General features: G+C 42.0%; 1 protein-coding gene across 1 annotated transcript in view; it reads right to left on the reverse strand.

Annotated features, from left to right (window-relative positions):
• The window catches only part of LOC126282227 (phosphatidylinositol 4-phosphate 3-kinase C2 domain-containing subunit alpha), a 249,561-nt gene that overhangs the window by 21,025 nt on the left and 201,530 nt on the right, over positions 1-27,006 (reverse strand). Inside the window, exons 25-26 of the mRNA XM_049981793.1 lie at positions 10,103-10,299; positions 9,729-9,979 (exon numbers count right to left, since the gene is read on the reverse strand). Of these exons, the coding sequence (XP_049837750.1) occupies positions 9,729-9,979; positions 10,103-10,299 (448 nt within the window). The remainder of the gene's footprint in view (positions 1-9,728; positions 9,980-10,102; positions 10,300-27,006) is intronic.

A 27,006-nucleotide genomic window follows, 5' to 3' on the forward strand; every position in this document is an offset into this window, starting at 1 on the left:
GTAATTAAAATGTTCTGTTTCTTCAGTACCTGTTTCTTTCTTGACAACCTGCCATACTGCTTTGGATTTATTTGAGGCATTAGCTATATATTTACTGTTTGCCAATTGTTTTGTTTGTTTAACTACCCGATTAAATAGTTTTTTGTATTTGATTTTGTACCTAATAAATTCAGCATCATTGTTATGCATTTCCCTCTTTCTAATACTAGAGATCCTGATTTATCATTTGTTGATACGAGGGGAAAGCATTCATTGAAAATGTTCTTCCATTCAGATATGAAAGTGTTGTAATTATTGTTTACTGAATATTGGTTGCTGAAGGTCCAATGGCTTTCCTTTAATTTCAAGATAAATGTGTTTATATTTGGCTGGCTGAAATTTCTAACCATTTGCACTGTGGGCCTATATGTTTTGTCTATGTATGGCAATGACATAAAAAGTGTTCAGTGATCAGATATTCCTAAGTCTAATACATGTTTTTGTGTATTCCCATAATTTTTGCTGCTCACTATATTATCAATGCTTGTGGCAGAAGTGGCTGTTACCCTGGTGTACTCAGTAAAATTTAGTGTTAAGCCGTTTGTAGCCAAAAAATCCTTCAGGGTGGTAACAAATCTGTTTTCGTCTCTTATATCTATATTAAAATCAGAACAAATTACAATCTTTTTATATGGTTTCCCTACCTGCAACCTACTTACCAGAGTTTCATATTTCTCTAGAAATGCCCTAGTAGCCCAATATTCCGGGACATGATATATGCTTATGATTAGTAAACCGTATTCAGACAGCTCAATGCAACAGCTTTCAAATACCTGTTCCTGATTTAAACAATCGAATGTCGTTTTGGCTTCGAAGTTTTGTGTCTGTTCAACTAATATACATGATCCCCCATACCCCTTTTTTCTGCAAAAAGTCGATGCTAACTTGTATCCTGAGAGTGAATTTAGTAGCTCGACATTGTACCATTTAAGCCAATGTTCATTCAAACATATGACTTTTACAGAGTTAATTTGTCCTAAGAGTATTTCTAAGTCATATAGTTTGTTCATCATTTCTCCCGACACACCACCTATGTTTAACTGCATTATTAAGCTATTTTTACTGACTAAAGAATTTACAGTATCTATTAAACTGTCAGAAAAGTTTACACCGATGTGAGTTTTTGCTGCAAATAGAGAATTCAAAAGGGAAAATGGATATTGTGAAGCTTTTGTGTGTGTTTATTAGTCTTCCCTTGCACCCAAGCATCCAGTCCAAAGATGCACAGTCTTAGAAACTTCTCTTTCTTTTTAAGAAAAGAGAAAGAACAGTCTTCAATTAAAAGGCTGAAGTTAGAAATAGTGGCAGTTAATTAAATGCAGTGGCAAGAAGAACTTCTGCTCATTCAGTACAGTATTATAAAGAAACAATCAAATGGAGGTGATGCAGGAATAGGTTGAAGCAGGCAAGGTTTGAAAGCAGTATATATTAGATCAGCTGCTGACTTGCTAGGCCTAACACAGATGAGGATCTTTTTTTCAAGGTTTACTCCCTTAGCCTTTGAAGAGCTCTCTCCTCCACAAGGCAGTGACGTCCCCTTCTAATTATCTCCAGGGACGATGGGTTGCATCATCTGGCATCTCCCCCATTACGAAGGTCTCCTTCTCTGCCGAAGGAGCCATTAAGGTCTTCACCCGTAACCCAGGGCATGGGTTCCATATTATAAACCCATGAAGCTGGGTCCCTGCCTCAACTTAGCCATCCTTTCATACTGGCCTACTGATGTGGAGGATGCCCACTCCCACAGTATGGATGCACCACACAAGATTTACTCAACTGAATGATGGAGATGGGGACAACACAGCCATCAAAAATTGTAGAGTAATTAATGAATTCCAAGCCAATAGACACCCATTACCATGGTGTGAGGTAGAAACAGCATTAAAGAGCATGCGGGATATAAAGTCTGTAGGCTCTGATGATCTCAGTTCAAACATGATGACAGCACCTGGAATATTGGTTGGTTTGTGAGATTAAAGGGAACAGACTGCAACGGTCATCAGGCCTTTTTCCAAAAAAACTAAAACCATCCAAAGAGAATAAAAACCCAACAGGAAAGACGGCAGACATAGGACAAGAAATACTCCGACAAAGAACAGACAAAATAAATTAAAATCACACCGAGTGTGACGGTGGTTGGCCGACCATAGAGAGAGAAAAAAAAAAGGAAAAGCCAACCACAGAGAACACATTAAAAACTCAGTTTAAACTTGTAGGCCAAAAGCCAGAATCAACATAAAAACAAACACTCAGATTAAATGATAAAAACCCCCTGCTCGAATAAAACATAAAACTAAGCTAGACATAGCATTGTTGTCAGTTAAAAGGGCAGGGAGCGTATCAGGCAGCGCAAATGTCTGCCTGACCGCAGCTAAAAGGGGGCAGGCCAACAAAATGTGGGCCACTGTCAAAGCTGACCCTCAGCGACATAGAGGAGGGTCCTCCCGGCACAGTAAATAACTGTGTGTCAGCCAGGAGTGGCCAATGCGGAGCCGGCGTAGGACTACAGAGTCCCTGCGAGTGGCTCGCAGGGATGACTGCCACACACCTGTCGTATCCTTGACAGCACGGAGTTTATTACGTGTGGTCAGTTTGCGCCATTTATCGTCCCATAGTGCAAAAACTTTGCGGCCTAATACTGCCCTCAAATCAGTCTCTGGGAGGCCAACGTCCAGAGATGGTTTAGTGGTGGCCTCTTTCGCCAAGAGGTCAACATGTTCATTGCCGGGTATCCCAACATGACCAGGGGTCCACACAAAGACCACAAAGCGGCCCCAACATGCAAGAGTACGCAGGGACTCCTGGATAGCCATCACCAGACGGGAATGAGGGAAACACTGGTCGAGAGCTTGTAAATCGCTCAGGGAATCACTACAGATAACGAAGGACTCACCTGAGCAGGAGCGGATATACTCTAGGGCTCGAAAGATAGCAACCAGCTCAGCAGTGTAAACGCTGCAGCCAGCCGCAAGGAACGTTGTTCGCAATGGACCCCTAGAGTTAGCGCATAACCGACACAACCAGCAACCATCGAGCTGTCAGTGTAAACAATGCCAGAGCCCTGATATGTGGCCAGGATGGAATAAAAGCGGCGACAGAAGGCCTCTGGAGGGACTGAGTCCTTCGGGCCCTGTGCCAAGTCGAGCCGAAGGCAAGGGTGAAGAACACACCATGGGGGTGTACGGAAAGTGGCCTGAAAAGGAGGTGGAACAGTGAAAACCCTAAGCCCGGAGAGAAGCTCTTTGATGCGGACCGCGATCGAACAACCTGACCAGGGCCGACGTTCTGGCAGATGGACGACCAAATGCGGGAACAGGAGACGATAGTGCGGATGCCCGGGCGAGCTAAAGACATGGGCAGCATAAGCGGGCAGTAGATTTTGGCACCTCAACCGCAATAGAGGGACACCGGCCTCCGCAAGTATGCTGTCCACTGGGCTGGTCCGGAAGGCACCAGCGGCAAGGCGTATTCCACTGTGTAGGATTGGGTCCAGTACCCGCAGCGCAGATGGGGATGCTGAGTCATAAGCCAGGCTCCCATAATCCAGACGAGACTGGATTAACGCCTAGTAGAGCCATAACAGGGTAGATCGGTCGGCGCCCCAGTGGGTGTGGCTCAAGCATCTCAGAGCAGTTAGATGCCGCCAACATGCCTGTTTAAGCTGCCGGATATGAGGCAGCTAAGTAACCAGGCATCGAAAACCACCCCCAAAAACCTGTGTGATTCCATCACTGAAAGAAGGTCGCCGTCAAGATAAAGCCGCGGCTCCGGGTGGACAGTATGTCGCCGGCAGAAATGCATAACGCAGGTCTTGGCTGCCGAAAACTGGAACCCATGAACTACAGACCAAGACTGCGCTTTGCGGATAGCGCCCTGTAGCTGATGTTCAACAGCTGCAATGCCAGTAGGGCTGTAGTAAAGGCACAAGTCGTCAGCATACAGGGAAGCGGAGACAGAATTTCAAACCGCTGCAGCGAGCCCTTGTATTGCAATTAAAAACAGGCAGACACTGAGGACAGATTCCTGTGGTACCCCGCTCGCCTGGACTCAGGAGGGACTATGAGAGGCTGCGACTTGCATGCGGAAGGTACGATACGACAGAAAATTGCAGATAAAGATCGGCAGAGGGCCCCGAAGACCCCATCCATGAAGTGTCGAAAGTATGTGATGACGCCATGTCGTATCGTACGCCTTCCGCATGTCGAAAAAGACAGCGACCAGATGCTGACGGCGGGCAAAGGCAGTACGGGTGGCCGACTCCAGGCTCACCAGATTGGCGCCAGAGGAGCGGCCTTTACGGAACTCACCCTGAGACGGAGCCAGAAGGCCCCGAGAATCCAGTACCCAGTTCAACCGCCGGCTCAGCATCCATTCAAGCAACTTGCAAAGAATGTTGGTGAGGCTAATGGGACGGTAGCTTTCCACCTCCAAAGGGTTCTTGTCCAGTTTCAGAATGGGGAGAACAATACTTTCCCGTCATTGCGACAGAAACTCACCCTCGGCCCAAAGTCGGTTGTAAAGGTCGAGGAGTCGTCGCTGGCAGTCCACTGAAAGGTGTTCCAGCATCTGACAGTGGATGCCATCTGGCCCAGGAGCGGTATCAGGGCAAGCGGCTAGGGTACTGAGAAATTCCCACTCGCTGAATGGAACATTGTACGATTCTGGATGGTGGGTGCGGAACGAAAGACTCCGAAGTTCCATCCGCTCTTTAATGGAGCAGAAGCGGAACTCATAGCAAAATGCTCTGTCAAGCGGTTTGCAATGACGTCGGAGTCAGTACAAACTGCTCCATTCAATGAGAGCGCATGGACGCTGACAGGGGTCCAATAGCCGTAGACGCGTCGAATCTTGGCCCAGACCTGCGATGGAGTGACATGGAGGCCAATGGTGGACACATACCGCTCCCAGCACTCCTGCTTGCCTTGGCGGATAAGGAGGCGGGCTCACGCACGCAGCCGTTTGAAGGCGATAAGGTGGTCTATGGATGGATGTCGCTTGTGATACTGTACCGCCTGCCGGCGATCTTTAATCACTTCAGCAATCTCAGACGACAACCAAGGCACAGTCTGCCGCCAAGGGGACCCAGAAGAACAGGGAATGGCAGATTCAGCGGCAGTAACGATGCCGGTGCTGACCGATTGAACCACCACATCAATGTCATCATTAGAGAGAGGCTCAATAGCGGCAGTGGAGGAGAACAAGTCCCAGTCAGCCTTATTCATAGCCCATCTGCTAGGGCGCCCAGAAGAGTGTCGCCGTGGCAGTGACAGAAAGATCGGAAAGTGGTCACTGCCACACAGGTCGTCATGCACTCTCCAGTGGACAGACGGTAAGAAGCTAGGGCTGCAGATGGAAAGATCGATGGCGGAGTATGTGCCATGCGCCACGCTGAAGTGTGTGAAGGAACCATCATTTAAAAGCGAAAGATCGAGCTGTGCCAATAAATGCTCAATGGTGGCGCCTCGACCTGTCGCCACTGACCCACCCCACAGAGGGTTATGGATGTAGAAGTCGCCCAGTAACAAGAAAGGTGGCGGCAATTGGGCTTTCAGCGCAGCCAGTACATGCTGCGTAACATCACCATCCGGTGGAAGGTAAAGACTGCAGACGGTAACAGCCTGTGGCGTCCACACCCAAACAGCGACAGCCTCTAAATGTGTTTGTAGAGGGACAGACTCGCTGTGAAGAGTGTTAAGGACGTATATGCAGATGCCACCAGAGTCACTTTCATAAGCTGCCCGGTTCTTGTAATAACCCCGATAGCCACGGAGGGCGGGGGTTCGCATTGCTGGAAACCAAGTTTCCTGAAGAGCAATGCAGAAGAAAGGGTGAAGGCTGATAAGTTGCCTGAGCTCAGCTACATGGTGGAAGAAACCACTGCAGTTCCACTGGAGGATGATATTGTTCATGGATGGGAAAGTCGTGAAGGGACTGGGGAGGCAGATTACACCTCCTGGGCCCCTGCTGCTACTGAGTCACCACCTGTGCAACAGCCATCTACTGCGTCCGAGGGACTGGTGAGATCCAGGTCCTCAGCGGACGCCATAATCTCCACCTCATCTTCAGATGCAGAGTTGGAAGGTTGCGGCGGGACAGGTGCCACCGCAATGTCAGGATGCTTGGGAGCCTTTTTCTTGGAATACTTTGCGCGCTGTGCCTTCTGTGGTTCTGGCTGGGAGGGCCTCACTGGGTCAGTCTCAGGGACTGAAGACGACCAGCGACCGTGGTTGTTTGAGATACTTACTGGTGTCCGCTTTGGCACTTGGCAAAGCCTGGGATGGGAGGGCCCCAAGGGACCCCTTCCGGGCGAGAGGAGCCGAAGAAGGCTCACGCTTCTCCGGCTGGGAAGGGGGAACGGATGTCCCCAATGGTTGGGGTGGTGTTGCTCCTGAAGTAGATGGAGCAGGAGCAACACGGATTGAACTGCCCCCCACAACCAAGGGGGCCGATGAATTCTGACAGAGCTGAGATCTAACTGTAGGTGAAGACATGGTAGAGGTTCGAATCGGTGTTGCAGCAGCGGCATAGGTGGATGTCACGGGCACAGGATGTAGCCGCTCAAATTTCCGTCTTGCCTCGGCGTAGGTCAGGCGGTCCAGGGTCTTATATTCCATTATCATCCTTTCCTTCTGGAAGATCCAACAGTCCGGTGAGCAGGGGGAATGGTGTTCTCCGCAGTTAACACAGATAGGAGGCAGGGCACATGCAGTATTAGGATGGGAAGGATGTCCACAATCTCCACGCGTGATGCTGGAAGTACAAAGGAGTGACATGTGCCCGAACTTCCAGCATTTAAAACACCGCATCGGAGGAGGATATATGGTTTCACATCACAATGGTAAACCATCACCTTGATCTTTTCGGGTAAAACATCACCTTCAAAGGCAAAGATGAAGGCACCGGTAGCTACCTGATTATCCCTCGGACCACGATGGACATGCCGGACGAAGTGATCACCTCATCATTCAAGGTTGGCACGTAGTTCACCGTCGGACTGCAGAAGAAGATCCCTGTGGAATATAATGTTGAGACTCTTATGCGGCATGATGCTAACTGAAACAACCCCCAACTTGTCACAAGTGAGTAACCTCCGTGACTGGGCAGAGGATGCTGTTTCGATGGGTACTGAACCAGAGCGCATTTTGGACAAGCCCTCCACCTCCCCGAACTTGTCCTCTAAATGCTCCACAAAAAACTGGGGTTGGTCGACATAAACGATTCCCCATCAACTCGCGTGCACACGAGGGACCGGGGCGAATTTTCTCCACTGCCTTCTTTAGCCATACATTCCTCCCATGGAGTGGCCAGGGAGGGAAATGATCTTGGTTCATATTTCTTGCCGTTGAGGTTAGACCCTGATCGCTTAGAGACTGCTGGTGGAGCCCCAACAGCGAGAGATGATGTACCACGCTTCATTGCGCGTCATCCGCCCCGATGCCACCCACTCTGACCAGCGGCTCTCCCCATGGGCGCCACCCAGCCAAAGCAAAGACCACCTGGCAGGATGGCCTTTGCCGGGAGTCCCGATGCCCCAGAGGGATAGGCATCTACTCCTCGGCACACATGGGGAGGTAGCAGCTCAGGCATCAGCAGTGCGATCCCTGTGTAGTCAGGGGGCTACCACCAAGAGGGTACATGACGACGCCACCACAACGGACTGGCTACCGTGCTGGATGTCGGGTGTCAAATATCCATATGTGTCAGGAGGGGAAAGATGGAAGTTCATAATGGAGGGCATGTGTGCTGCCCAGAACACAGCAGTAATATGGCCGGAAGCTCGGTGTAAGGCCAACTCCATGACAATATCGGTCATGCCAGATCTTAGGGCAAGATGGATATATAATACACCACGCAAGGCGTCCTTCCCCAAATGGTACACACTAACAGAAAATTTTGAAAGGTAGTGGTCAAACCCCGTAGGGGACCATCACATTAAGGCCGAAACATTTAAGACTCCTTTTAGTCGCCTCTTACGACAGGCAGGAATACCGCGGGCCTATTCTTACCCCCGAACCCGCAGGGGGGAGCTGGAATATTAGACTTACATTGGCTACATAGTGTGTTATCAGAAGATTTGAGCAAAGGAGTCATCATCCCTCTGTTCAAAAATGCCAATTGACAAACATGTGGAAATTACAGAGGCATCACGCTGCTGTCACACATCACGAAGTTGTTAGAAAAGATCACAGAAATGAGACAGAGAAAGACAGTAGAACCTTTGCTATTATAGAAAGAGAAGGGGGAGTACATAGAGATGACATAGAAGATAACATTCTGTGGGAAGGACCTGACAGAGCATTGAAAGACCTATGTAAAAACAAAACTACTGGAGGAGCAAACATTATCCTAGAATTGCTGGAGAGCCAGCCACGAAAAAACTATTTCACATTGTGTGCAGATAGATGAAGCAGACAAAATGCCTTTAGACTTCCAGACAAGTTACTTAAAGAAGAATGGAAAAACTGGTAGAATCGACTTTGGGAAACACCTGTATCACTTCTAGAGAAATATAGGAAGACACGAGGCAAAGTTAACCCTATGACATGTCTTACAACAAATACTGCAGAAAGGCAAAGTACACTGATGGCCTTTGGGAATTCAGAGAAAGTTTTTGACACTGTTGACTGGAATACACTCTGCACACTGTAGTTGTGAGAGTCAAAGAACATGAAAAGGGAGGCAGTGGTTGAGAGGGGAGTAAGGCAGGGTTGTAGTCACTCCCATGTGTTACTTAACCTGTATGTTGAACAAGCAGTAAAGGAAGTCAAGGAGAAATTTGCAAACACAGTTTAGGGAGAAGAAATAAAGTTCAAGGTTAGCTGTTGATACAGTTGGAGATAGCAAAGGACTTGGGAGATCAGTCGAAAGAAATGGGCGCTATATGGGCAACTAAAGAACTGATGATGGCTAAAGGAAAAAGGATATAAAATTTAGACCGGCAATAGCAAGAGAGCTGTTTCTGAAAATGAGAAATTTGTCAATGTCTAACATATTTAAATGTTAGTAAGTCTTTGATGAAGGTATCTGCATGGATACGTCAGTGTAGAAGTAGAATGTGGACAATGAGTAAAGCTGACAAGAGGAGGGTCGAAGCATTTGAAATGTGGAGCTACGGGAAAAATACTGAAGACTATACAAATAAATTTAAAAAATTGAAGTTGTGGTGCTTAATTGATTTGGGGAAAGAAAAAAAATTATGGCCGTGTGTGTGTGTGTGTGTGTGTGTGTGTGTGTGTGTGTGTGTGTATATGCACGCGCGCGCGCACCCACCCACATGTGTGCTGTTTGTAGAGGGAGACCAAGGGAGGAATGCAGTAGACAGGTGTAGGTTGCAGTAGTGACAGAGATGAAAAGGCTTGCACAGAACAGACCAGCATAGAGAGCTACATCAAACCAATCTTCAGTCTGAAGACAACAGCAGCAACAAAAACAACAACAACTTTACTAAATAAGACTGGATCTTCAAATGAAGTTGGATTAGGTCATAGAGAATTTGCATACTTACTAAATCAATGCAAACTACTACCCCTTTGCCCCCCCCCCCCTCCTCTCTCTCTCTCTCTCTCTCTCTCTCTCTCTCTCTCTCTCTCTCTCTCTCACACACACACACACACACACACACACAATCACATGTTATCAGAAAACCATCTGATCACTGTTTATAGATATATTATGAATAAAACACTCACCATTTCCATAAATGATGGATGACATGTTCGCCTAACAACCTTTGTTTTCCTTTTTGTAGCCTTATTGTGATCAGGAAGTAAATACACTTTGACATAAGTAGAAGGTTCCTGCCCTCCTGCGACCAAAGGCAAATCTCTGGCATGATAAACCATCACCATAAAAACACCTCGCTGATAATGCAGGGAGAGCTTCAACTGCCCTCGGACTCTCCCAGTTTCACCACGATCTTCTCGACGTATTCTTGGCTCTGCTATAAAAATAAATAAAAAATAATAATTTTCAGGTAATAGGTGATTATATATATATACATATATATATATATATTATTTATTTTTATTAAAAAAAAAAGAACTGATATGGATGGCATGCATACCTTTCACTTTTCTTGCACGTATATCTGCCTCTTGTTGATCTCTCAGGAGAGGGTGAAAAAAAGTATAAATCAAATCGGAATGAGATATTTCATCGGCCATCTCAAATAAAGACTTCAGGAAGCGCTCAATATCTACTCGTCGCTTTTCAGCTACTTGTTTTATATTTGATCGACCCATTGATAATCCTGTTGGCAAACTGTAATGAGAAATTAACTTTCCTTAGGACTGTGAAATTTCATTTTCAATCACTCAGGTTTCATATTTGAAAGTTCAGCAGTAAGTATCTGATAAGTGATACGATTCAGATTTTAAATGACTGTTACTCTCTTTTCTAAGAGCAAAAGATTTGTTTTGGCATGTTTTCGAAGTGCAATAAATGAACTTTTGATCTGAAGCCAAATGCATTCTGCTAAATTTGTGTTTTCAGCTGTTATTAACTTTTTGGAAATTAAAAGCACTCTTTGAATTAGTATGATACTTTTGTGTTTACAGTTTGTGTCCACAAAATTTTGAAATAAAGCAGCTTTTCACCATTTCCTGCATCGTACACTTAAGTTCATTGGATACAGCACCTAATTCAGTAATGCATTTAACACATCTAGTGAACAATGTGACGAAATGGTATTTTTATTTGTTTCTAGTAGAATTTCAGTGTTCACAAAAATAGTCATTTGCAACATTGGGGGGTACAAGGAAAAAAGTGGCACAACTAGGAACCATGAAATTTGTTGTAGTTTAGACTGGGCAAAATCAGATGACACAGACCTTACAACCAAATCCATTCATGCAGGGAGAAAAAAAAAATTCATTCTTGGACTCAGTTGATATTGAATTTAACATACAGTAAAGTCCAGTTAATCTGAACTAACTGGGACCGGACCTTCTTCGGATTACCGATTTGTTCGGATTATCCGGAATAACGGTGACGAGTTTCTAGAATGAAGTATACCAAGCAAATAAGTAGGTACACCATGGTAACAAACAGGAACAAGTGTACGAACAATGGCTCATTCTCACTCCCTGCCCTTGTTCATGTGCAATGTTGAAACCGTTGTAGTATCTGAGGTCAGTGCACTGACATTTGGCTTGCAAAGTGCTTGGTTATGCCAGTTATCAATCGCTGGCATGCGTAACAGTTGTATTGCATTCATTCAGGTGTAGTGGTGTATGTAATTTCATCATGAGTAAACGGAAACCTACATCGTTAACTCTCAAAGAAAAATTGAATGCTTTGAAGCGGATAGACAATGGTGAGAATGTATCTAAACTGACAATGGAAATGTGTGTTGGTAAAGCAACCATTTGTGATTGGAAGAAGAACTGAATGAAGCTCGAAGAGTCCTGTGCAATGTCTTCGGGAAAAATACTCAAAATTCAGCAGGCTTTGAAACAGTCCCAGTATGATAAAGTGGATGAAGCTCTTTTTCTTTGGTTTACACAGGAAAGAGAAAGGGGAACTCCTTTGAGTGGAGCACTGGTTCAGGAGAAGGCTGTTTACCTGAACAAGTTAGTGAATGGTGATGAGTCTTTTAGTGCAAGTACGGTTTGGTTGGACAGATTCAAAATATGTCATGGAATCTGTCAGCTAACAATTACAGGAGAGACACTTTCTTCTGACCGTGATGGAGTACTTCGGTGAGTTTGAAAAAAGGATGAGAGGGGGAAAGTATTTTCCCCAACAAATTTATAACGTTGACGAGACTAGCTTTAATTTTAGGGCACTGCCAACAAAAAGCCTGGCTTCAAAAGCAGAAGACCACGCTCCTGGTTTTATAAAATGTGCAAAGATTGTGTGACTTTACTAGCGTGCAGCAACGCTGCTGGTAATCACAAGCTGCCTTTAATGCTGATTGCCAAAACTGCTAGGCCCAGAGCTTTTAAAAACTGCAGCATTGGGTACCTGCCTGTATATGCAACCATAAAAAAAGCACGGATGGATGGTAAGCTGTTCACAGAATGGTTTCACGGCCAGTTTGTTCCCCTGTTCAAAAGTTTTCTAAAGAAAATCATTTGTCGCCCCATGCAATCCTTCTGATTGGTAATGTGCCATCTCACCTCAGCAGTGAAGAATTATATGATGGAGAAATTGTGGTGAAGTTTTTGTCATCTTAAAAAGTAGGGATAAAATGTCCGCGGTATTTTAGTAAGTTTGCAAGATTTTCTTTCATTTTTATGCACTGTTTAAAACTAATGTTTTCTTGCCAATTTTTCTAATACATGTATACTGTACTGTGCAAATTAAAATAATGTGTATGTACAGTTTTCCATACTTAGACTAACATTTTTCATGTTTGGATTAACCAAATGTTCAGATTAATTGGGTTCGGATTAGCGGGACTCACCTGTACGTTAAAATTCAAGACAAAGTCATAAACCAATATCTTTCATTCTGAGCAAAAACTTCTTGGCTCAAAGATGGTGCTTGGATGAGATTCAACATGTGTATAAAATATTACAGTGCAAAATCAAACAATGGACATTCTCAATCATCAATTGTAACTGCAACAATTGTGGTTTCGAAAATGTCTCTTCTGTAAAAATTAAAGCTTGGTAATCATTCCAATGAAACAGTTGCACTTCCTGTGCCAGAATCACAGACCAGTTTTAGCTACGTCACAGTGAAGCATTCAAGCACAATTGATCAACCTCTACACATCTCTTCACTTGTCTCATACGTAGTTTCTGCTGCATTTTTTTTTCTTCAGATTTTGGTGTGTTACTACTATAAATGTTCATTTTCCAACTTCATCAGTGTATGCATCAATGACAGTTTTCTTAACAAGTATATTCTCCTACTGTGTTGCACCATTAAATTCAGAAGAGTCATTTGCTATATTTTACAAATTAATTTTTGTAATGTGAACGTCTCCCTCATAATATCTTTCCAGAATAATCAGCACATTTCTGAAACAAGCTACTAACAACTTCAGTTGTCAGACCCAGGTGTCATGGCTTCAAGGGCATAAAGCTACTATGTAGAATCCAAAATTTATACAGTACACACATGAACAGACATCACTAGATGAGTGTGGAATTACCCACTTAGACCACAGCGCATAAAATTTTGGTATTTCAGTGTATATACTGGATGTTTCTTTTCATTCCTGGAAAAAGTTTTTTTACTACTGCAGTTGGTGTATGTTTTGACTTTCTCCACTTTCCCTCTTGCAACTGCTATAGCAATAGTGTCGTTTTTGTCAGCACTCTAGCAAGAACAGTCTCATTTACTTTCCCGATAAAATGACTAAGCAATCTGAGCATGTGGTTTGTGCACAAGGTGACTATAATGATCTGGTTTTCCAAACATTTCTTTTGCAGTCCTCACATTTCCTACAGAGATGGAATGTATTTCTTTCAAAGGACTCTTTAATAGCTATTAGAAATTGCATCTTTTCACTACAGGGTACACATAATTCAATAACTGAACTGATGTTTGATAAAAATTCCTGACAGTTTATCAGTTAACTGATCATGGTTTCCTAACAGGACTAGCACCAGCTTCTACATCTGACAAATTCAGAGAATAATGTTCTGCAACTGTGGACCTAAAATCTACACCATTCACACTACACGGGACTAATTTCTGGACACTCATTGTTGCCAAAAATATTCTGCCAAAGCAATTAGAACAGAGAAAACCATCACTGCCAACATCTTTACCCTGAACCATTTCTCGAAATTAGCAATCTACTCCAAACTTTTTTCCTTTGTTGCTAATGTTATATATCACACTTTTATGGTTACGCAAATGGTCAGCACACTTCAACTCATCTGTGTTCCCCATCAGGAAATATTCAAACACAATCTTTCCTGTGAATATACCCTAAAGTACAACTAAACAGCACAGTTTTCAAAAAGCTTACTGGTACTATCGTACAACAAATTTGGGGGACTGCTGTCTCTGTTTGCCTGTTGACAACAGAACTGACATTTCATGTATTCTCACTTTTATGCATGAAGCCAAACACAAAGCATTAACTGGATGGTTTGACTGTTCTCAAAAGTCCTGTTACATTCTGGAATTATCTGCAAGCCTTCACATTCTTTTGAAGATCTTTGATGAATTGGTAGAACTTACGTACAGTAGCCAGCACAGAGTAACAACATTTACTTAGTTCCATTTATTCTGTCATATTTGTCCATGAGTTGATGAGAAAGAGAAAGAACCAATGGGGTGCAATATCCTTTCAAGGGTCTGCAGAACCACTGGATACATGCCATTTCCAAAATTTTGATAATAGGATGGTGCTTTTGAGACAACAGAATATAAAATAAAGGCGATAAAGAAATTAGACATGACAGCTAATAATTATTTAAATAAAAATAAGTTTTTTATATAACATGTTTTTAAATCTGCCTAAAAGTATAAAATAATTTCGCTTGGACCCATTCTGATTCATAACCTCAGTCATACAGTTCTGAAAATTTGTGACTGAATTTTTAATAGCTATGAAAACACTTGTAAGATACATAACATGATTGATGCATGAACAGTTAGTTCATCACCTAACTATTGTCTATTGCTTGCACACCATATTTTTCATTATACATCTTTCAAGGATTGTCACAGTTATTAACAATTCACAATCACAATTTTTCAGAATTATCTGTATGAGGTTAGGAGTCTGTAGGGGAAAAGGTGAAATTATTTGATACTTTCAATTTTGATTTAAAAATAGGTTATATTAAAATTTTATATTTTATTAAATAATTTTTCTCCTTTTTAGGTGTGTGTGTGTGTGTGTGTGTGTGTGTGTGTGTGTGTGTTTGTGTGAGGGGGGGAGAGAGAGAGAGAGAGAGATTTCTCTAGGAGTTTTAAAATATTGATGAGATTTTACAAAATTAATTTAATTTTCAGATTACTTCAATGTCTTTTCACCTGTTCATCTCTGAAATAGACTAATATTATCGCTATAATACATATATTGAATTTAATTGATGAAAGGAGAAAATATAAAAATGCAGTAAATGAAGCAGGCAAAAAGGAATACAAACATCTCAAAAATGAGAGCGACAGGAAATGCAAAATGGCTAAGCAGGCATGGCTAGAGGACAAATGTAAGGATGTGGAGGCTTGTCTCACTAGGGGTAAGATAGATACAGCCTACAGGAAAATTAAAGAGACCTTTGGAGAAAATAGAGCCACTTGTATGAATATTGAGAGCTCAGATGGAAACCCAGTTCTAAGCAAAGAGGAAAAGCAGAAAGGTGGAAGGTGTATACAGAGGGTCTATGCAAGGGTAATGTACTTGAGGACAATATTATGGAAATGGAAGAGGATGTAGATGAAGATGAAATGGGAGATACGATACTGCGTGAAGAGTTTGACAGAGCACTGAAAGACCTGCGTCGAAACAAGGCCCCGGGAGTAGACAACATTCCATTAGAACTACTGATGGCCTTGGGAGAGCCAGTCCTGACAAAACTCTTCCACCTGGTGAGAAAGATGTATGAGACAGGCGAAATACCCTCAGACTTCAAGAAGAATATAATAATTCCAATCACAAAGAAAGCAGGTGTTCACAGATGTGAAAATTACCGAATTATCAGTTTAATAAGTCACAGCTGCAAAATACTAACATGAATTCTTTACAGACGAATGGAAAACTAGCAGAAGCCGACCTCTTGGAAGATCAGTTTGAATTCCGTAGAAATGTTGGAACACGTGAACCAATACTGACCCTATGACTTATCTTAGAATAAAGATTAAGGAAAGGCAAACCTACGTTTCTAGCATTTGTAGACTTAGAGAAAGCTTTTGACAATGTTGACTGCAATACTCTCTTTCAAATTCTGAATGTGGCAGGGGTAAAATACAGGGAGCGAAAGGCTATTTACAATTTGTACAGAAACCAGATGGTAGTTATAAGAGTCGAGGGACATGAAGGGGAAGCAGCGGTTGGGAAGGGAGTGAGACAGGGTTGTAGTCTCTCCCCGATGTTATTCAATCTGTATATTGAGGAAGCAGTGAAGGAAAGAAAAGAAAAATTTGGAGTAGGTATTAAAATCCATGGAGAAGAAATAAATACTTTGACGTTCGCCGATGACATTGTAATTCTATCAGAAACAGCAAAGGACTTGGAAGAGCAGTTGAACAGAATGGACAGTGTCTTGAAAGGAGGATATAAGATGAACATCAACAAAAGCAAAACAAGGATAATGGAATGTAGTCTAATTAAGTCGGGTGATGCTGAGGGTATTAGATTAGGAAATGAGACACTTAAAGTAGTAAAGGAGTTTTGCTATTTGGGGAGCAAAATAACTGATGATGGTCAAAGTAAAGAGGATATAAAATGTAGACTGGCAATGGCAAGGAAAGCTTTTCTGAAGAAGAGAAATTTGTTAACATTGAGTATAGTTTTAAGTGTCAGGAAGTCGTTTCTGAAAGTATTTGTATGGAGTGTAGCCATGTATGGAAGTGAAACATGGACAATAAATAGTTTGGACAAGAAGAGAATAGAAGCTTTCGAAATGTGGTGCTACAGAAGAATGTTGAAGATTAGGTGGGTAGATCACGTAAGTAATGAGGAGGTATTGAATAGGATTGGGGAGAAGAGAAGTTTGTGGCACAACTTGACCAGAAGAAGGGATCGGCTGGTAGGACATGCCCTGAGGCATCAAGGGATCACAAATTTAGCTTTGGAGGGCAGCGTGGAGGGTGAAAATTGTAGAGGGAGGCCAAGAGATGAATACACTAAGCAGATTCAGGATGATGTAGGTTGCAGTAGGTACTGGGAGATGAAGAAGCTTGCACAGCACAGGATAGGGTAGCATGGAGAGCTGCATCAAACTAGTCTCAGGACTGAAGACCACAACAACAACAACAACAACAACAACAACATAATACATCAATCTGTTTAGTGGTTATTTTGTTGAGAAATATAATAATGAAGCAAGCAAAATTAATTTTGTATGTCATCACAAACAAAACTGGACAAGGAAAAAGAGTAATTAGCAAACTTAACTCCTTGTCAAGGAGCAACAAAATTATCAAGAAAACAAAAGTGATGCTGTAAAAGTCCATCATAGAGGTTATCACTACAAACGATGCTAAAATATTGAAGCTAACCAAAAACGAGAGAAATAACTTGATGTCCCTTGAGTCAGATTTTTGGTGAAGAACTTGTTGCATCTCCACACTAGTACACATCAGAAATAAGAAAATACGAGAAATTATATGAAAAAAAAAAACGCTATTTTTGATGCTATATATAGCAAAATATTAACTTGATTTGCCATCTCCAATGAATGGATGATAAGCGATGGGTAAAAATAATCAATGAACGGACACCAGCTGAGTGAAGAAATAATGGAAGACCACCTAGATGATGGATGCAAGACGTTAACTACGTGATGAATTCAAGGGGCATTCAGGAAGAAGACTGGACAGGAAAACTGTGGAAGCTGCAAAGCCCAAGACAACAACAACAACAACAACAACAACAACAACAACAACAACTACTACTACTACTACTGTAAAAATACTGCATATATATTTCAGTATTCTTATTGTTGTAAACTACAGTTACCAAAATCTGATACAGATTGGAAACCACTCAAAGAATCAGCAGAGACTAGCCGATCAGCCTGGGGCTGTCAACAGTGGTTAGAGGAGTCTCAAAAGGAGGATAACAACAAGAGAAAAATGGACAATGGAAATGGCACATCTGAATAAGAAAGTTCAAATGAGTAAACCAAGAGTGAAAACTAAAGGCATAGCGATATCTGAGACTGGACACACAGTATACAATGTGAAAGATGTGAGACTGCAGTGAACAGCTGAAGGCAGAGCTATAACACAACTAGCTTTATAGAGCATCCATTAGCACTAATTAGCCAGCAAAACGAGCATGGCCCTGAGGGGTCATGAGGACAGCACTGCAGAGGCAATTCTAGCACTCCGAGATATAGCAGTAGCATCTAGTAGCTGTCATCGAGTTCCAGGCATATGGCCTGGAATGTATTCTGATAATACATATGATTTTCCTGCTAATATTCATAAAGCCATTTAAAATGGAGAAGTGGAAGTTCTCTTCAGAGAATGTAGTTCTGTGTGGTACTGATCTACATTAGAAAATACCAAAACCTTGGGACACACATTTTTGATTTTTTTTGCCTCAAGTCACACATTATAAATGCCAATCAAGGTGCCATCGTATGTCAGCCTGTACCTAAAGCCAGGAAAGTTTTTTGGGGAGAGAAGAAAAAAGGGGGGGGGGGGTTCTTACTTCATCGAGAATTTTGACACTTTAAATTCAACTTCATTTGTTTTATTTATTCTATTCTACACACACACACACACACACACACACACACACACACACACATACACACACACACCATACATGTGTCTGCATATGTAGGCAAAAGTGTTTGGAATGTGTCAAAACATATAATTTATCACATCGATGTCATTTGTGTCACATTAATTTACACACAAATTGTTTCCAAATACATGCAAATACACTCAGACCAAAGCATGAGACCTCGCACACTTATCCTAGGCTCTGAGCGAGCTGCCCTTTCTTTTTAACATTTCCCTCATATTCCTCTCTCCTACCCGATGACAGAGACATTTTAGTTCCAAAAGCTAGGTGGTGTCTCTCTTCTACTTTTATCTGTATCTCTGATATCCCAGCCCGATGAGTTCGAAATCCCAACAGAAGGCATGCATGTAGATTACAGCCGCTGGCCACTACTGTCGTCGCCTCAGTGCTAGGTGCCGGCCATGCACTCACCAGCCTATCAGTGCCCATGGCCATACTATAAAGCTAGCAGTGCAGGGGCTCGGATCTCACTTGGTTCTGACCATGCTCTCACATGGTATTCAGTGGTTTTTGAAACTGCTATGTCTAGGTTCTCGATTTGTTTCACTCTCCAGACTTGTCATTCTGTTGTGTTGTCTTTGTAATTTGTCCATGACTGTTGTTGTCTGTCCTAGGTTTTCGGCAATTCGCCATTGATGCTCTTGACCAGTCAACCACTGTCTACTGATTGTGTCCAATTTTGATTCCTATAATAGACAATGAGGAAAAAATTGAGTGTCTTAAGGATGTGGCACTCATGGCACATCAACAGCGGCAGCTGTTCCTGCAGCAGCAGTTTCAACAGCAGCAGTTTCAACAGCAGCAGTTTCAACAGCAGCAGTTTCAACAGCAGCAGTTTCAACAGCAGCAGTTTCAACAGCAGCTATGGCAGCAAACTGAGTTGTTACATCAAGAAATTCAACTTTTGTTGGAACGCTTGCAGGTTCAGGGTTCAAAACCCATTCAGGCTATGGTCACTTCCCACGAAGAGTCCTGCTCACATGCATTTTCGCCATTTAAAGACACCACAGGAGAGTTGGACATGTATTTGCAGTGGCTGGTACAGCACTTTGCTGCTTTTTGGGTTTCTGACGATGCTGTCTTTCTTGGGATACCTCGGAGACATATTTCTTACTAAAGAAATTGGCTTCCCTCTGAAATACGGTTGCAATCACATTTGAGGAGATGCGTTCGTTGCTGTTAAACTATTATTCACAACACTTCGAGCTTTCGCTACCGGCGGTTGCTTCGTCAGGAAAGAGGGTAAGGAGTCATTCCAGCCCAGGAGCGGAAAGACTTACCTTAAGGGGAAAAAGAATAGGTATACACACACACACACACACACACACACACACACACACACACACACATACAGACACACACACACATACAGACACACACACACATACAGACACAAGTAGATATATTTAAAGGCAAAGAGTTTGGGCAGAGATGTCAGTCGAGGCGGAAATGCAGAGGCAAAGATCATGTTGAATGACAGGTGAGGTATGAGTGGCGGCAACTTGAAATTAGCGGAGATTGAGGCCTGGTGGATAACGAGAAGAGAGGATATACTGAAGGGCGAGTTCCCACCTCCGGAGTTCGGATAGGTTGGTGTTGGCGGGAAGTATCCAGATAACCCGGACGGTGTAACACTGTGCCAAGATGTGCTGGCCGTGCACCAAGGCATGTTTAGCCACAGGGTGATCCTCATTACCAACAAACACTGTCTGCCTGTGTCCATTCATGCGAATGGACAGTTTGTTGCTGGTCATTCCCACATAGAAAGCGTCACAGTGTAGGCAGGTCAGTTGGTAAATCACGTGGGTGCTTTCACACGTGGCTCTGCCTTTGATCGTGTACACCTTCCGGGTTACAGGACTGGAGTAGGTGGTGGTGGGAGGGTGCATAGGACAGGTTTTACACCGGGGGCGGTTACAAGGGTAGGAGCCAGAGGGTAGGGAAGGTGGTTTGGGGATTTCATAGGGATGAAACAAGAGGTTACGGAGGTTAGGTGGATGGCGGAAAGACACTCTTGGTGGGGTGGGGAGGATTTCATGAAGGATGGATCTCATTTCGGGGCAGGATTTTAGGAAGTCGTATCCCTGCTGGAGAGCCACATTCAAGGTCTGTTCCAGTCCCGGGAAGTATCCTGTCAGAAGTGGGGCACTTTTGGGGTTCTTCTGTGAGAGGTTCTGGGATTGAGGGGATGAGGAAGTGGCTCTGGTTATTTGCTTCTGTACCAGGTCGGGAGGGTATTTGCAGGATGCGAAAGCTGTTTTCAGGTTGTTGGTGTAATGGTTCAGGGATTCAGGACTGGAGCAGATTCGTTTGCCACGAAGGCCTAGGCTGTAGGGAAGGGACCATTTGATATGGAATGGGTGGCAGCTGTCATAATCGAGGTACTGTTGCTTGTTGGTGGGTTTGATGTGGACAGATGTGTGAAGCTGGCCATTGGACAGATGGAGGTCAACGTCAAGGGATTTGGAGTAGGACCAGGTGAATCTGATGGAACCAAAGGAGTTGAGGTTGGAGAGGAAATTCAGGAGTTGTTCTTCACTGTGAGTCCAGATCATGAAGATGTCATCAATAAATCTGTACCAAACTTTGGGTTGGCAGTCTTGGGTAACCAAGAAGGCTTCCTCTAAGTGACCCATAAATAGGTTGGCATACGAGGGGGCCATCCTGGAACCCATGGCTGTTCCCTTTAATTGTTGGTATGTCTGGCCTTCAAAAGTGAAGAAGTTGTGGGTTATGTCCAGGGATTGGCTGAGTGTGAGCATGCTTTCACCCAGCTGAAGCACATTACACACAGTGCCCTGCCTTATGCCCTTCTCTCCATCATGTCCCCTTGTTTTGGCTGCTAATGCACCCCCCCTACGGCACTGGTGCAGTGCTGGTGCACTGTCATGATGGAACTGAGTAATCCATCGCCTATGCTTCTAAAGCTCTGATACCTGCTGAAGGAAACTACTCACAGATCAAGAAAGAGGCTTCAGCGATTATCTTAGCTGTTAAGAAATTCCAAGTGTGCTCTTTGGGACTAACATAAGACTACCCTCATGACTTATCACAAACCAAAAACACCTGGACCATACACTTGACTTCGAGAGAGGATTGCTGAAAGGCTCCAGCATTGGGCTTGTTTCTTTAGAACTAACAATTATATCATTAAGTAAAAGTCTACTGCACAACACACAAACATGGATGTGCTTTCTCGTCTACCCTCAGGACCAGACCCAGCATCTGACCAACACATCTCATGCTTCCACAATGACGTAGAATATCAACGCATTCTGGATGGGTTTCCAATTATTGCTGCTCACTTCGATGCAAACATGTGCTGTGACCCTATCTTAAGGCATGTCACATACTATGTGCTACATGGGTAGACCACTTATTTTTTGAAATATGCTGAACCAAAACTCTGGGTCTGGGGTCATGTTTCTCATAGTTTGTCTGTTGTCTAATGTTCTCCTGCTGGATGTGGAGGCAGATACCCACCATGTTGTCATCCCCTCTACCTTACATCCTCATATCTTTGTATTCCTCCATTGTGGGCATTGGGGTATGTCACAGAAGAAAGCTCTTGTCCACCGACATGTCTACTGGTCACGAGTGAACAAAGATGTAAAGGCCATGGTGCACAGCTCTTCTTCATGGGACCTACATCAGGCTGCTGTTTCTCAGTCTTTTACTTCCTGCCCCACTCCACATCACACCTGGGACCATATTCATCTGCACTTTGCATGTGGCTCAATCTCATTCACACTTATTTCAACAGAACGGATGTATTGTGAGGTGGTAGTCAGCATCCCACTTGTTTACAACAGCTATGGCAGGATATTCTTGGAGACACCGCATGAAAAATTATGATGCCCTATTTCTGTATGGCAAGTGCTAGTTAGTTACCCCAGAAGATGACTAGAAACAACCAAAATAGACAAACTTTAAGATGCTGACATTTCCAATATTTGAAATTATCCGAATTTCAAATATTGTTGAGCAAGTACTTTTAAGATCTGGATGTTATTGTCCTAGGTAATCTTGCTATCTGTTTGAACACCTAAGAATGTTTAACGATATACTCTCTGTACCTACTGGCTTTTGTGTCCAGCAACCATCTTCTGGGGGCTTTTGTGGTCAGGATGCAACTGGATGTAGCTGGTTTTGCTAATGAATTTACTTCGACAAATTCAGAATACATGCAACCAGCTGCTTGACATTAGTCTCTAGAGTGATGGCTGTTTGTCATCAGACACAATGCTTGTGTCTTCAGCAAATGCTGTGTTAGTTGTTTGCTTTGTTGGCAACAGTTGATCATTAATGCATATCGTTAATGCTTATGAGAAATGGTAGGGGAGTGAAGACAGATTCTGGTGGATAAATAAATATATGTTCTTTTGGGACCCACTAACATATGGTTCTCCAATCAGGCTACCTCCCCTGCCTCTACATCTAAAAATATTTTTTGCTTCCTGACCTGCAGATAAGATTTTAGCCAGTTACCTAACTGTCCTCTGATTACATGGGGATTCACTTTCTCAAGAGGTATTTTGTGACTGACACAGTTGAAAACTGTTTGAAGATCACAGAATAGAGGAACTGGAAATGTTTTTGTATTGAGGCACTGCCAAACACCATTTGAAAATGAAAATATGGCTTCAGTTGTTTAAGTTGTTAAAATGCTTTGCAATCCTGGCATGTAGCAATTTTTTAAACACTTCATTCTGTCTCCGAAGAGAACTTAAGTCATCAAGATGATCACTGTATGGGACAGACGTTTGCTTAGTTGGTTACAGCAGGTTTTTTTAGCATGTGCACATCCGCAGCTTTTGGTCCAGTGGCTAGCGTTGCTGCCTCTGGATCACAGGGTCCCAGGTTTGATTCCTGGCTTGGTTGGGGATTCTCTCTGCCAGGGACTGTGTGTTTGTGTTGTCTTCCTCCTCCTCCTCCTCCTCCTCCTCCTCCTCATCCTTTCAGTAATTTAGTGGCATTTTTAAAGAGCCATTACAATACATTTCCTCAGTAACCCTTAAGAAACACACACTGAAGGTTGCTGCTACTGTCTTTTTATTACATATATTATTAATATCAAGCTATATAAAAAGATATTGAGTTCTATTTTAATAAGCAGCACCAGTCTAATTTATTATGATCTCACTGATAGTTTTGACTTTATTACTCAGAGTTATTTATTTTCAAGGTTAAATGTACACTTTTTGATTTCTTTATAATTTTGTTTTTGAAATACTACTTGTAGCAACTGATCTGGGGTAGGTTGTCACAAATATTCAGTCTACCATAAAACTCTGTTTCGTTTGTGTGACATCTTTATACCAGAGGTGATCCACAACTTATAAGTGGATTCTTTGGTTTGAGCCCTGCAAAACATTTTTAATAAAGTACTATTAATGCCATTTCATCACTGAACAAATTGGAATTGGCCACATCATCATCATTGTCATCATCATATCATCAACATCCATCTGCTGCTTGGAGATATGATTTAAAGTCTTGAATAGTTTCCTCATTTACTGTCATAACTTCTTTCTAACTCAGCCTCGTTCTCATTACTATTTACGTCATTTATGGTTAATGTTTATCTATCATGATCAGACACACCATTCAGAAATTGGTTAACAGTGATGTCAACTATTTTTGTCTGATTATACATACATTAGCAATTAGTGCACTGGACTAATATCTGAAAATTTGAAAGTATAACTAACCCCTCCCCTCCTACCTCACCCCAAACCTGAATGGATCAGGTCTATACTTATAGGAATGTTTGCTTCAGAAGTGACTGACATTACCCATTAAAAAAAAAATAAACTTCTTTGCCACGATTGCTAATAATAATCATCTTTATTCTCAATGATCAGTTTTGGTACTGATGAATTAAGTTGACTAGGACAGGGGAAAGCCTGTAGATACCCAATAAATCATACAATAACAGAAAGTAAAATGAAATTAAATGGAAATGAAGACATAGCTCAACTGAAGAGATATAATAAAATAGGGAATAATACTAAATCACTGAATGAATGGTTTTAATAAATAGTTGTCGCATCTCACAGTATATTTTCCCCCTAAGGTAAGTCTTTCCGCTCCCGGGATTGGAATGACTCCTTACCCTCTCCCTTAAAACCCACATCCTTTCGTCTTTCCCTCTTTCCTGAAGAAGCAACCATCGGTTGCGAAAGCTAGTAATTCTGTGTGTGTGTGTGTGTGGGGGGGGGGGGGGGGGGGGTGTTTGTGTGTTTTGTTCATTGTGCCTGTCTGCCAGCGCTTTCCTGCTTGGTAAGTCTTAGAATCTTTGTTTTTAATATATTTTTCCCATGTGGAAGTTTCTTTCTATATAAAACCAAGGAAACAGTGGTTGCTGGTGATTTTAATGTGGATTTATTGAAAAGATTCTTTTCAATAAATCCACAGTGAACATTACTGCAATAAATAACACTGTCATTCAATTTAATGCCTACTGCAAAATTTGCAACTAGGGCATGTAAATGCCATGAGACTGCTATTCATATTATCTTTGTAGACAAATTTAGGAAGAAAGTAATATCACAAAACCAATAGTATGGGCTATCTGATCATGACACACAGCATCTTGTGTTAAATGTTGGAACTTGCAAAAATAAAAAAAAAAATAAAAAAAATCAAAAAAATCTATTAGATCTGAGTATAGGAGAGTAATCAATCCGTCAAAAATTGAGAATTTATGAGATTGATCAAAGGTATGACCTGGATAGCTGTTTACAATACTTCTGACTCAAAATGGAAAATACAAAGCATTCATTAATAAAGGTAGTTCCTCTTTTGAAAATTGTTTTCCCCTAAACGGTAACTCAAATCACATAGGAATCTAAAATTAAACCAAGGATTACACGAAGAAGAAAGATATCATGTGGGACAAAAAGTAGACTATTCACTATCTAGGAACAGCTCTGATGTTAGCACTGTAATGTATTACAAGGATACAGCAAAATATTGAAGCAAGTCATCCAGAACTCAAAGCAGATTCGTTATGAGAGGAAGATAGTTAATCAGGCAACAAAATAAAACTTATGGGATGTAAAAAGGTAGAGGAAAAGATAGCTCTAAAAATAAATGAAACATCGCTAACAAGTGCATGTAGTGTTGCAAACCTTTTAAACAAGCACTTAGTTTCTATTACTGACAGCTTGGGGTTATCAGGTTAGGTAAATAGTGCAATGGAGTATCTGAGACCAGTCTTTACAAATTACTTCAGTAAAATGGAAATGACACTTATGTCTCCCAAAGAAGTAGCATCAATCATAAAATCCTTAAAATCTAAATATTCTAATCGTTATGATAACATATCAATGAAGTTAATCAAAGAGTACTCATGCGAGTTGAGGTCTATCTTAAGTTCTTTGTGTAATCAATCTCTTATCAGTGGACCATTTGCAGACTGGCTAAAATATGTTGAAATAAAGCCTCTTCACAAAAATGGGGATAAAGAGATACCATCAAACTATCAACCAATTTCACTTTCATCAGCTTTCTCAGAAATATTTGAAAAGGTTGTGCTCAAGGGTCTCCTTAAGCATCTGACTGCAAATAATATATTGTCCAAGTCACAGTTTGGTTTTCTTAAGGTTCTGACAGAGAAAAAGCTATTCACATGTACAGCAAGAATTCATTAGATAACAAATTAGAGGCTACTGGCATTTTATGTGACCTGTCAAAAGCCTTTGTGTGATTCACAGCATTCTCTTAAATAAATTAGATCACCATGGTGTCACAGGCAGTGCTGGAAAATAGTTTGAGTCTTATCTAACTAACAGCAAACAAAAGTTGTCATTGTGAAATACTTGTCCAGTTAGGAGTCAGTCTTCATCTGACTGGGAATTCATTACATGTGGTGTTCCTCAAGGTTCCGTCTTGAGTCCATTGCTTTTTCTTGTGTACATTAATGACCTCTCGTCTGTTACATTACCAGATGCTAAGTTTCTTTCATTTACAGATGGTAAAAGCATTGCAAAAAAGTATCAAGTTAACTACAGGTTTAGAATTGGCCACTAATCAAATTTTTACTGACATTAATAAATGATTTAAAGCTAATTTACTGTCATTAAAGTTTGGAAAGACTCATTATAGAGAGTTCAGAACCTATAAGAGATTTCCTTCCAACACATGTATAGCATATGAGGACATGCAGATTGAAGAGGTTAACAATGCTAAATTTCAGGGATTACAACTCAATTATAAATTCAGTTGGGAAGGGCACATCACAGCATTTGTCGAGTGCCTAAACAAGTCTGTATTTGCAGTGAAAATGATGCCAGATTTAGGACATATAAATATTAAAAAAAAAAAACTTGCATACTTTGCTTACTTTCTTTCTATTATGTCACACAGGATCGCATTCTGAGGTAATTCATCAAACTGAACAAAAGTTTTCAGCGTGCAAAAGCATATAAAAGAATCATTTGTGGTATAAATTCAAGATCACCACGTAGAAACCTGTCCACGGAACTCTGTATTCTAATCACTGCTTGTCAGTATATTTATTCCTTAATGAAATTTGTTATAAGTAATATATATATCTACGGCTGAAAGCAAGG

This window comes from Schistocerca gregaria, chromosome 7 (assembly GCF_023897955.1).
Source record: "Schistocerca gregaria isolate iqSchGreg1 chromosome 7, iqSchGreg1.2, whole genome shotgun sequence".
Classification (NCBI taxonomy): Eukaryota; Metazoa; Arthropoda; class Insecta; order Orthoptera; family Acrididae; genus Schistocerca; species Schistocerca gregaria.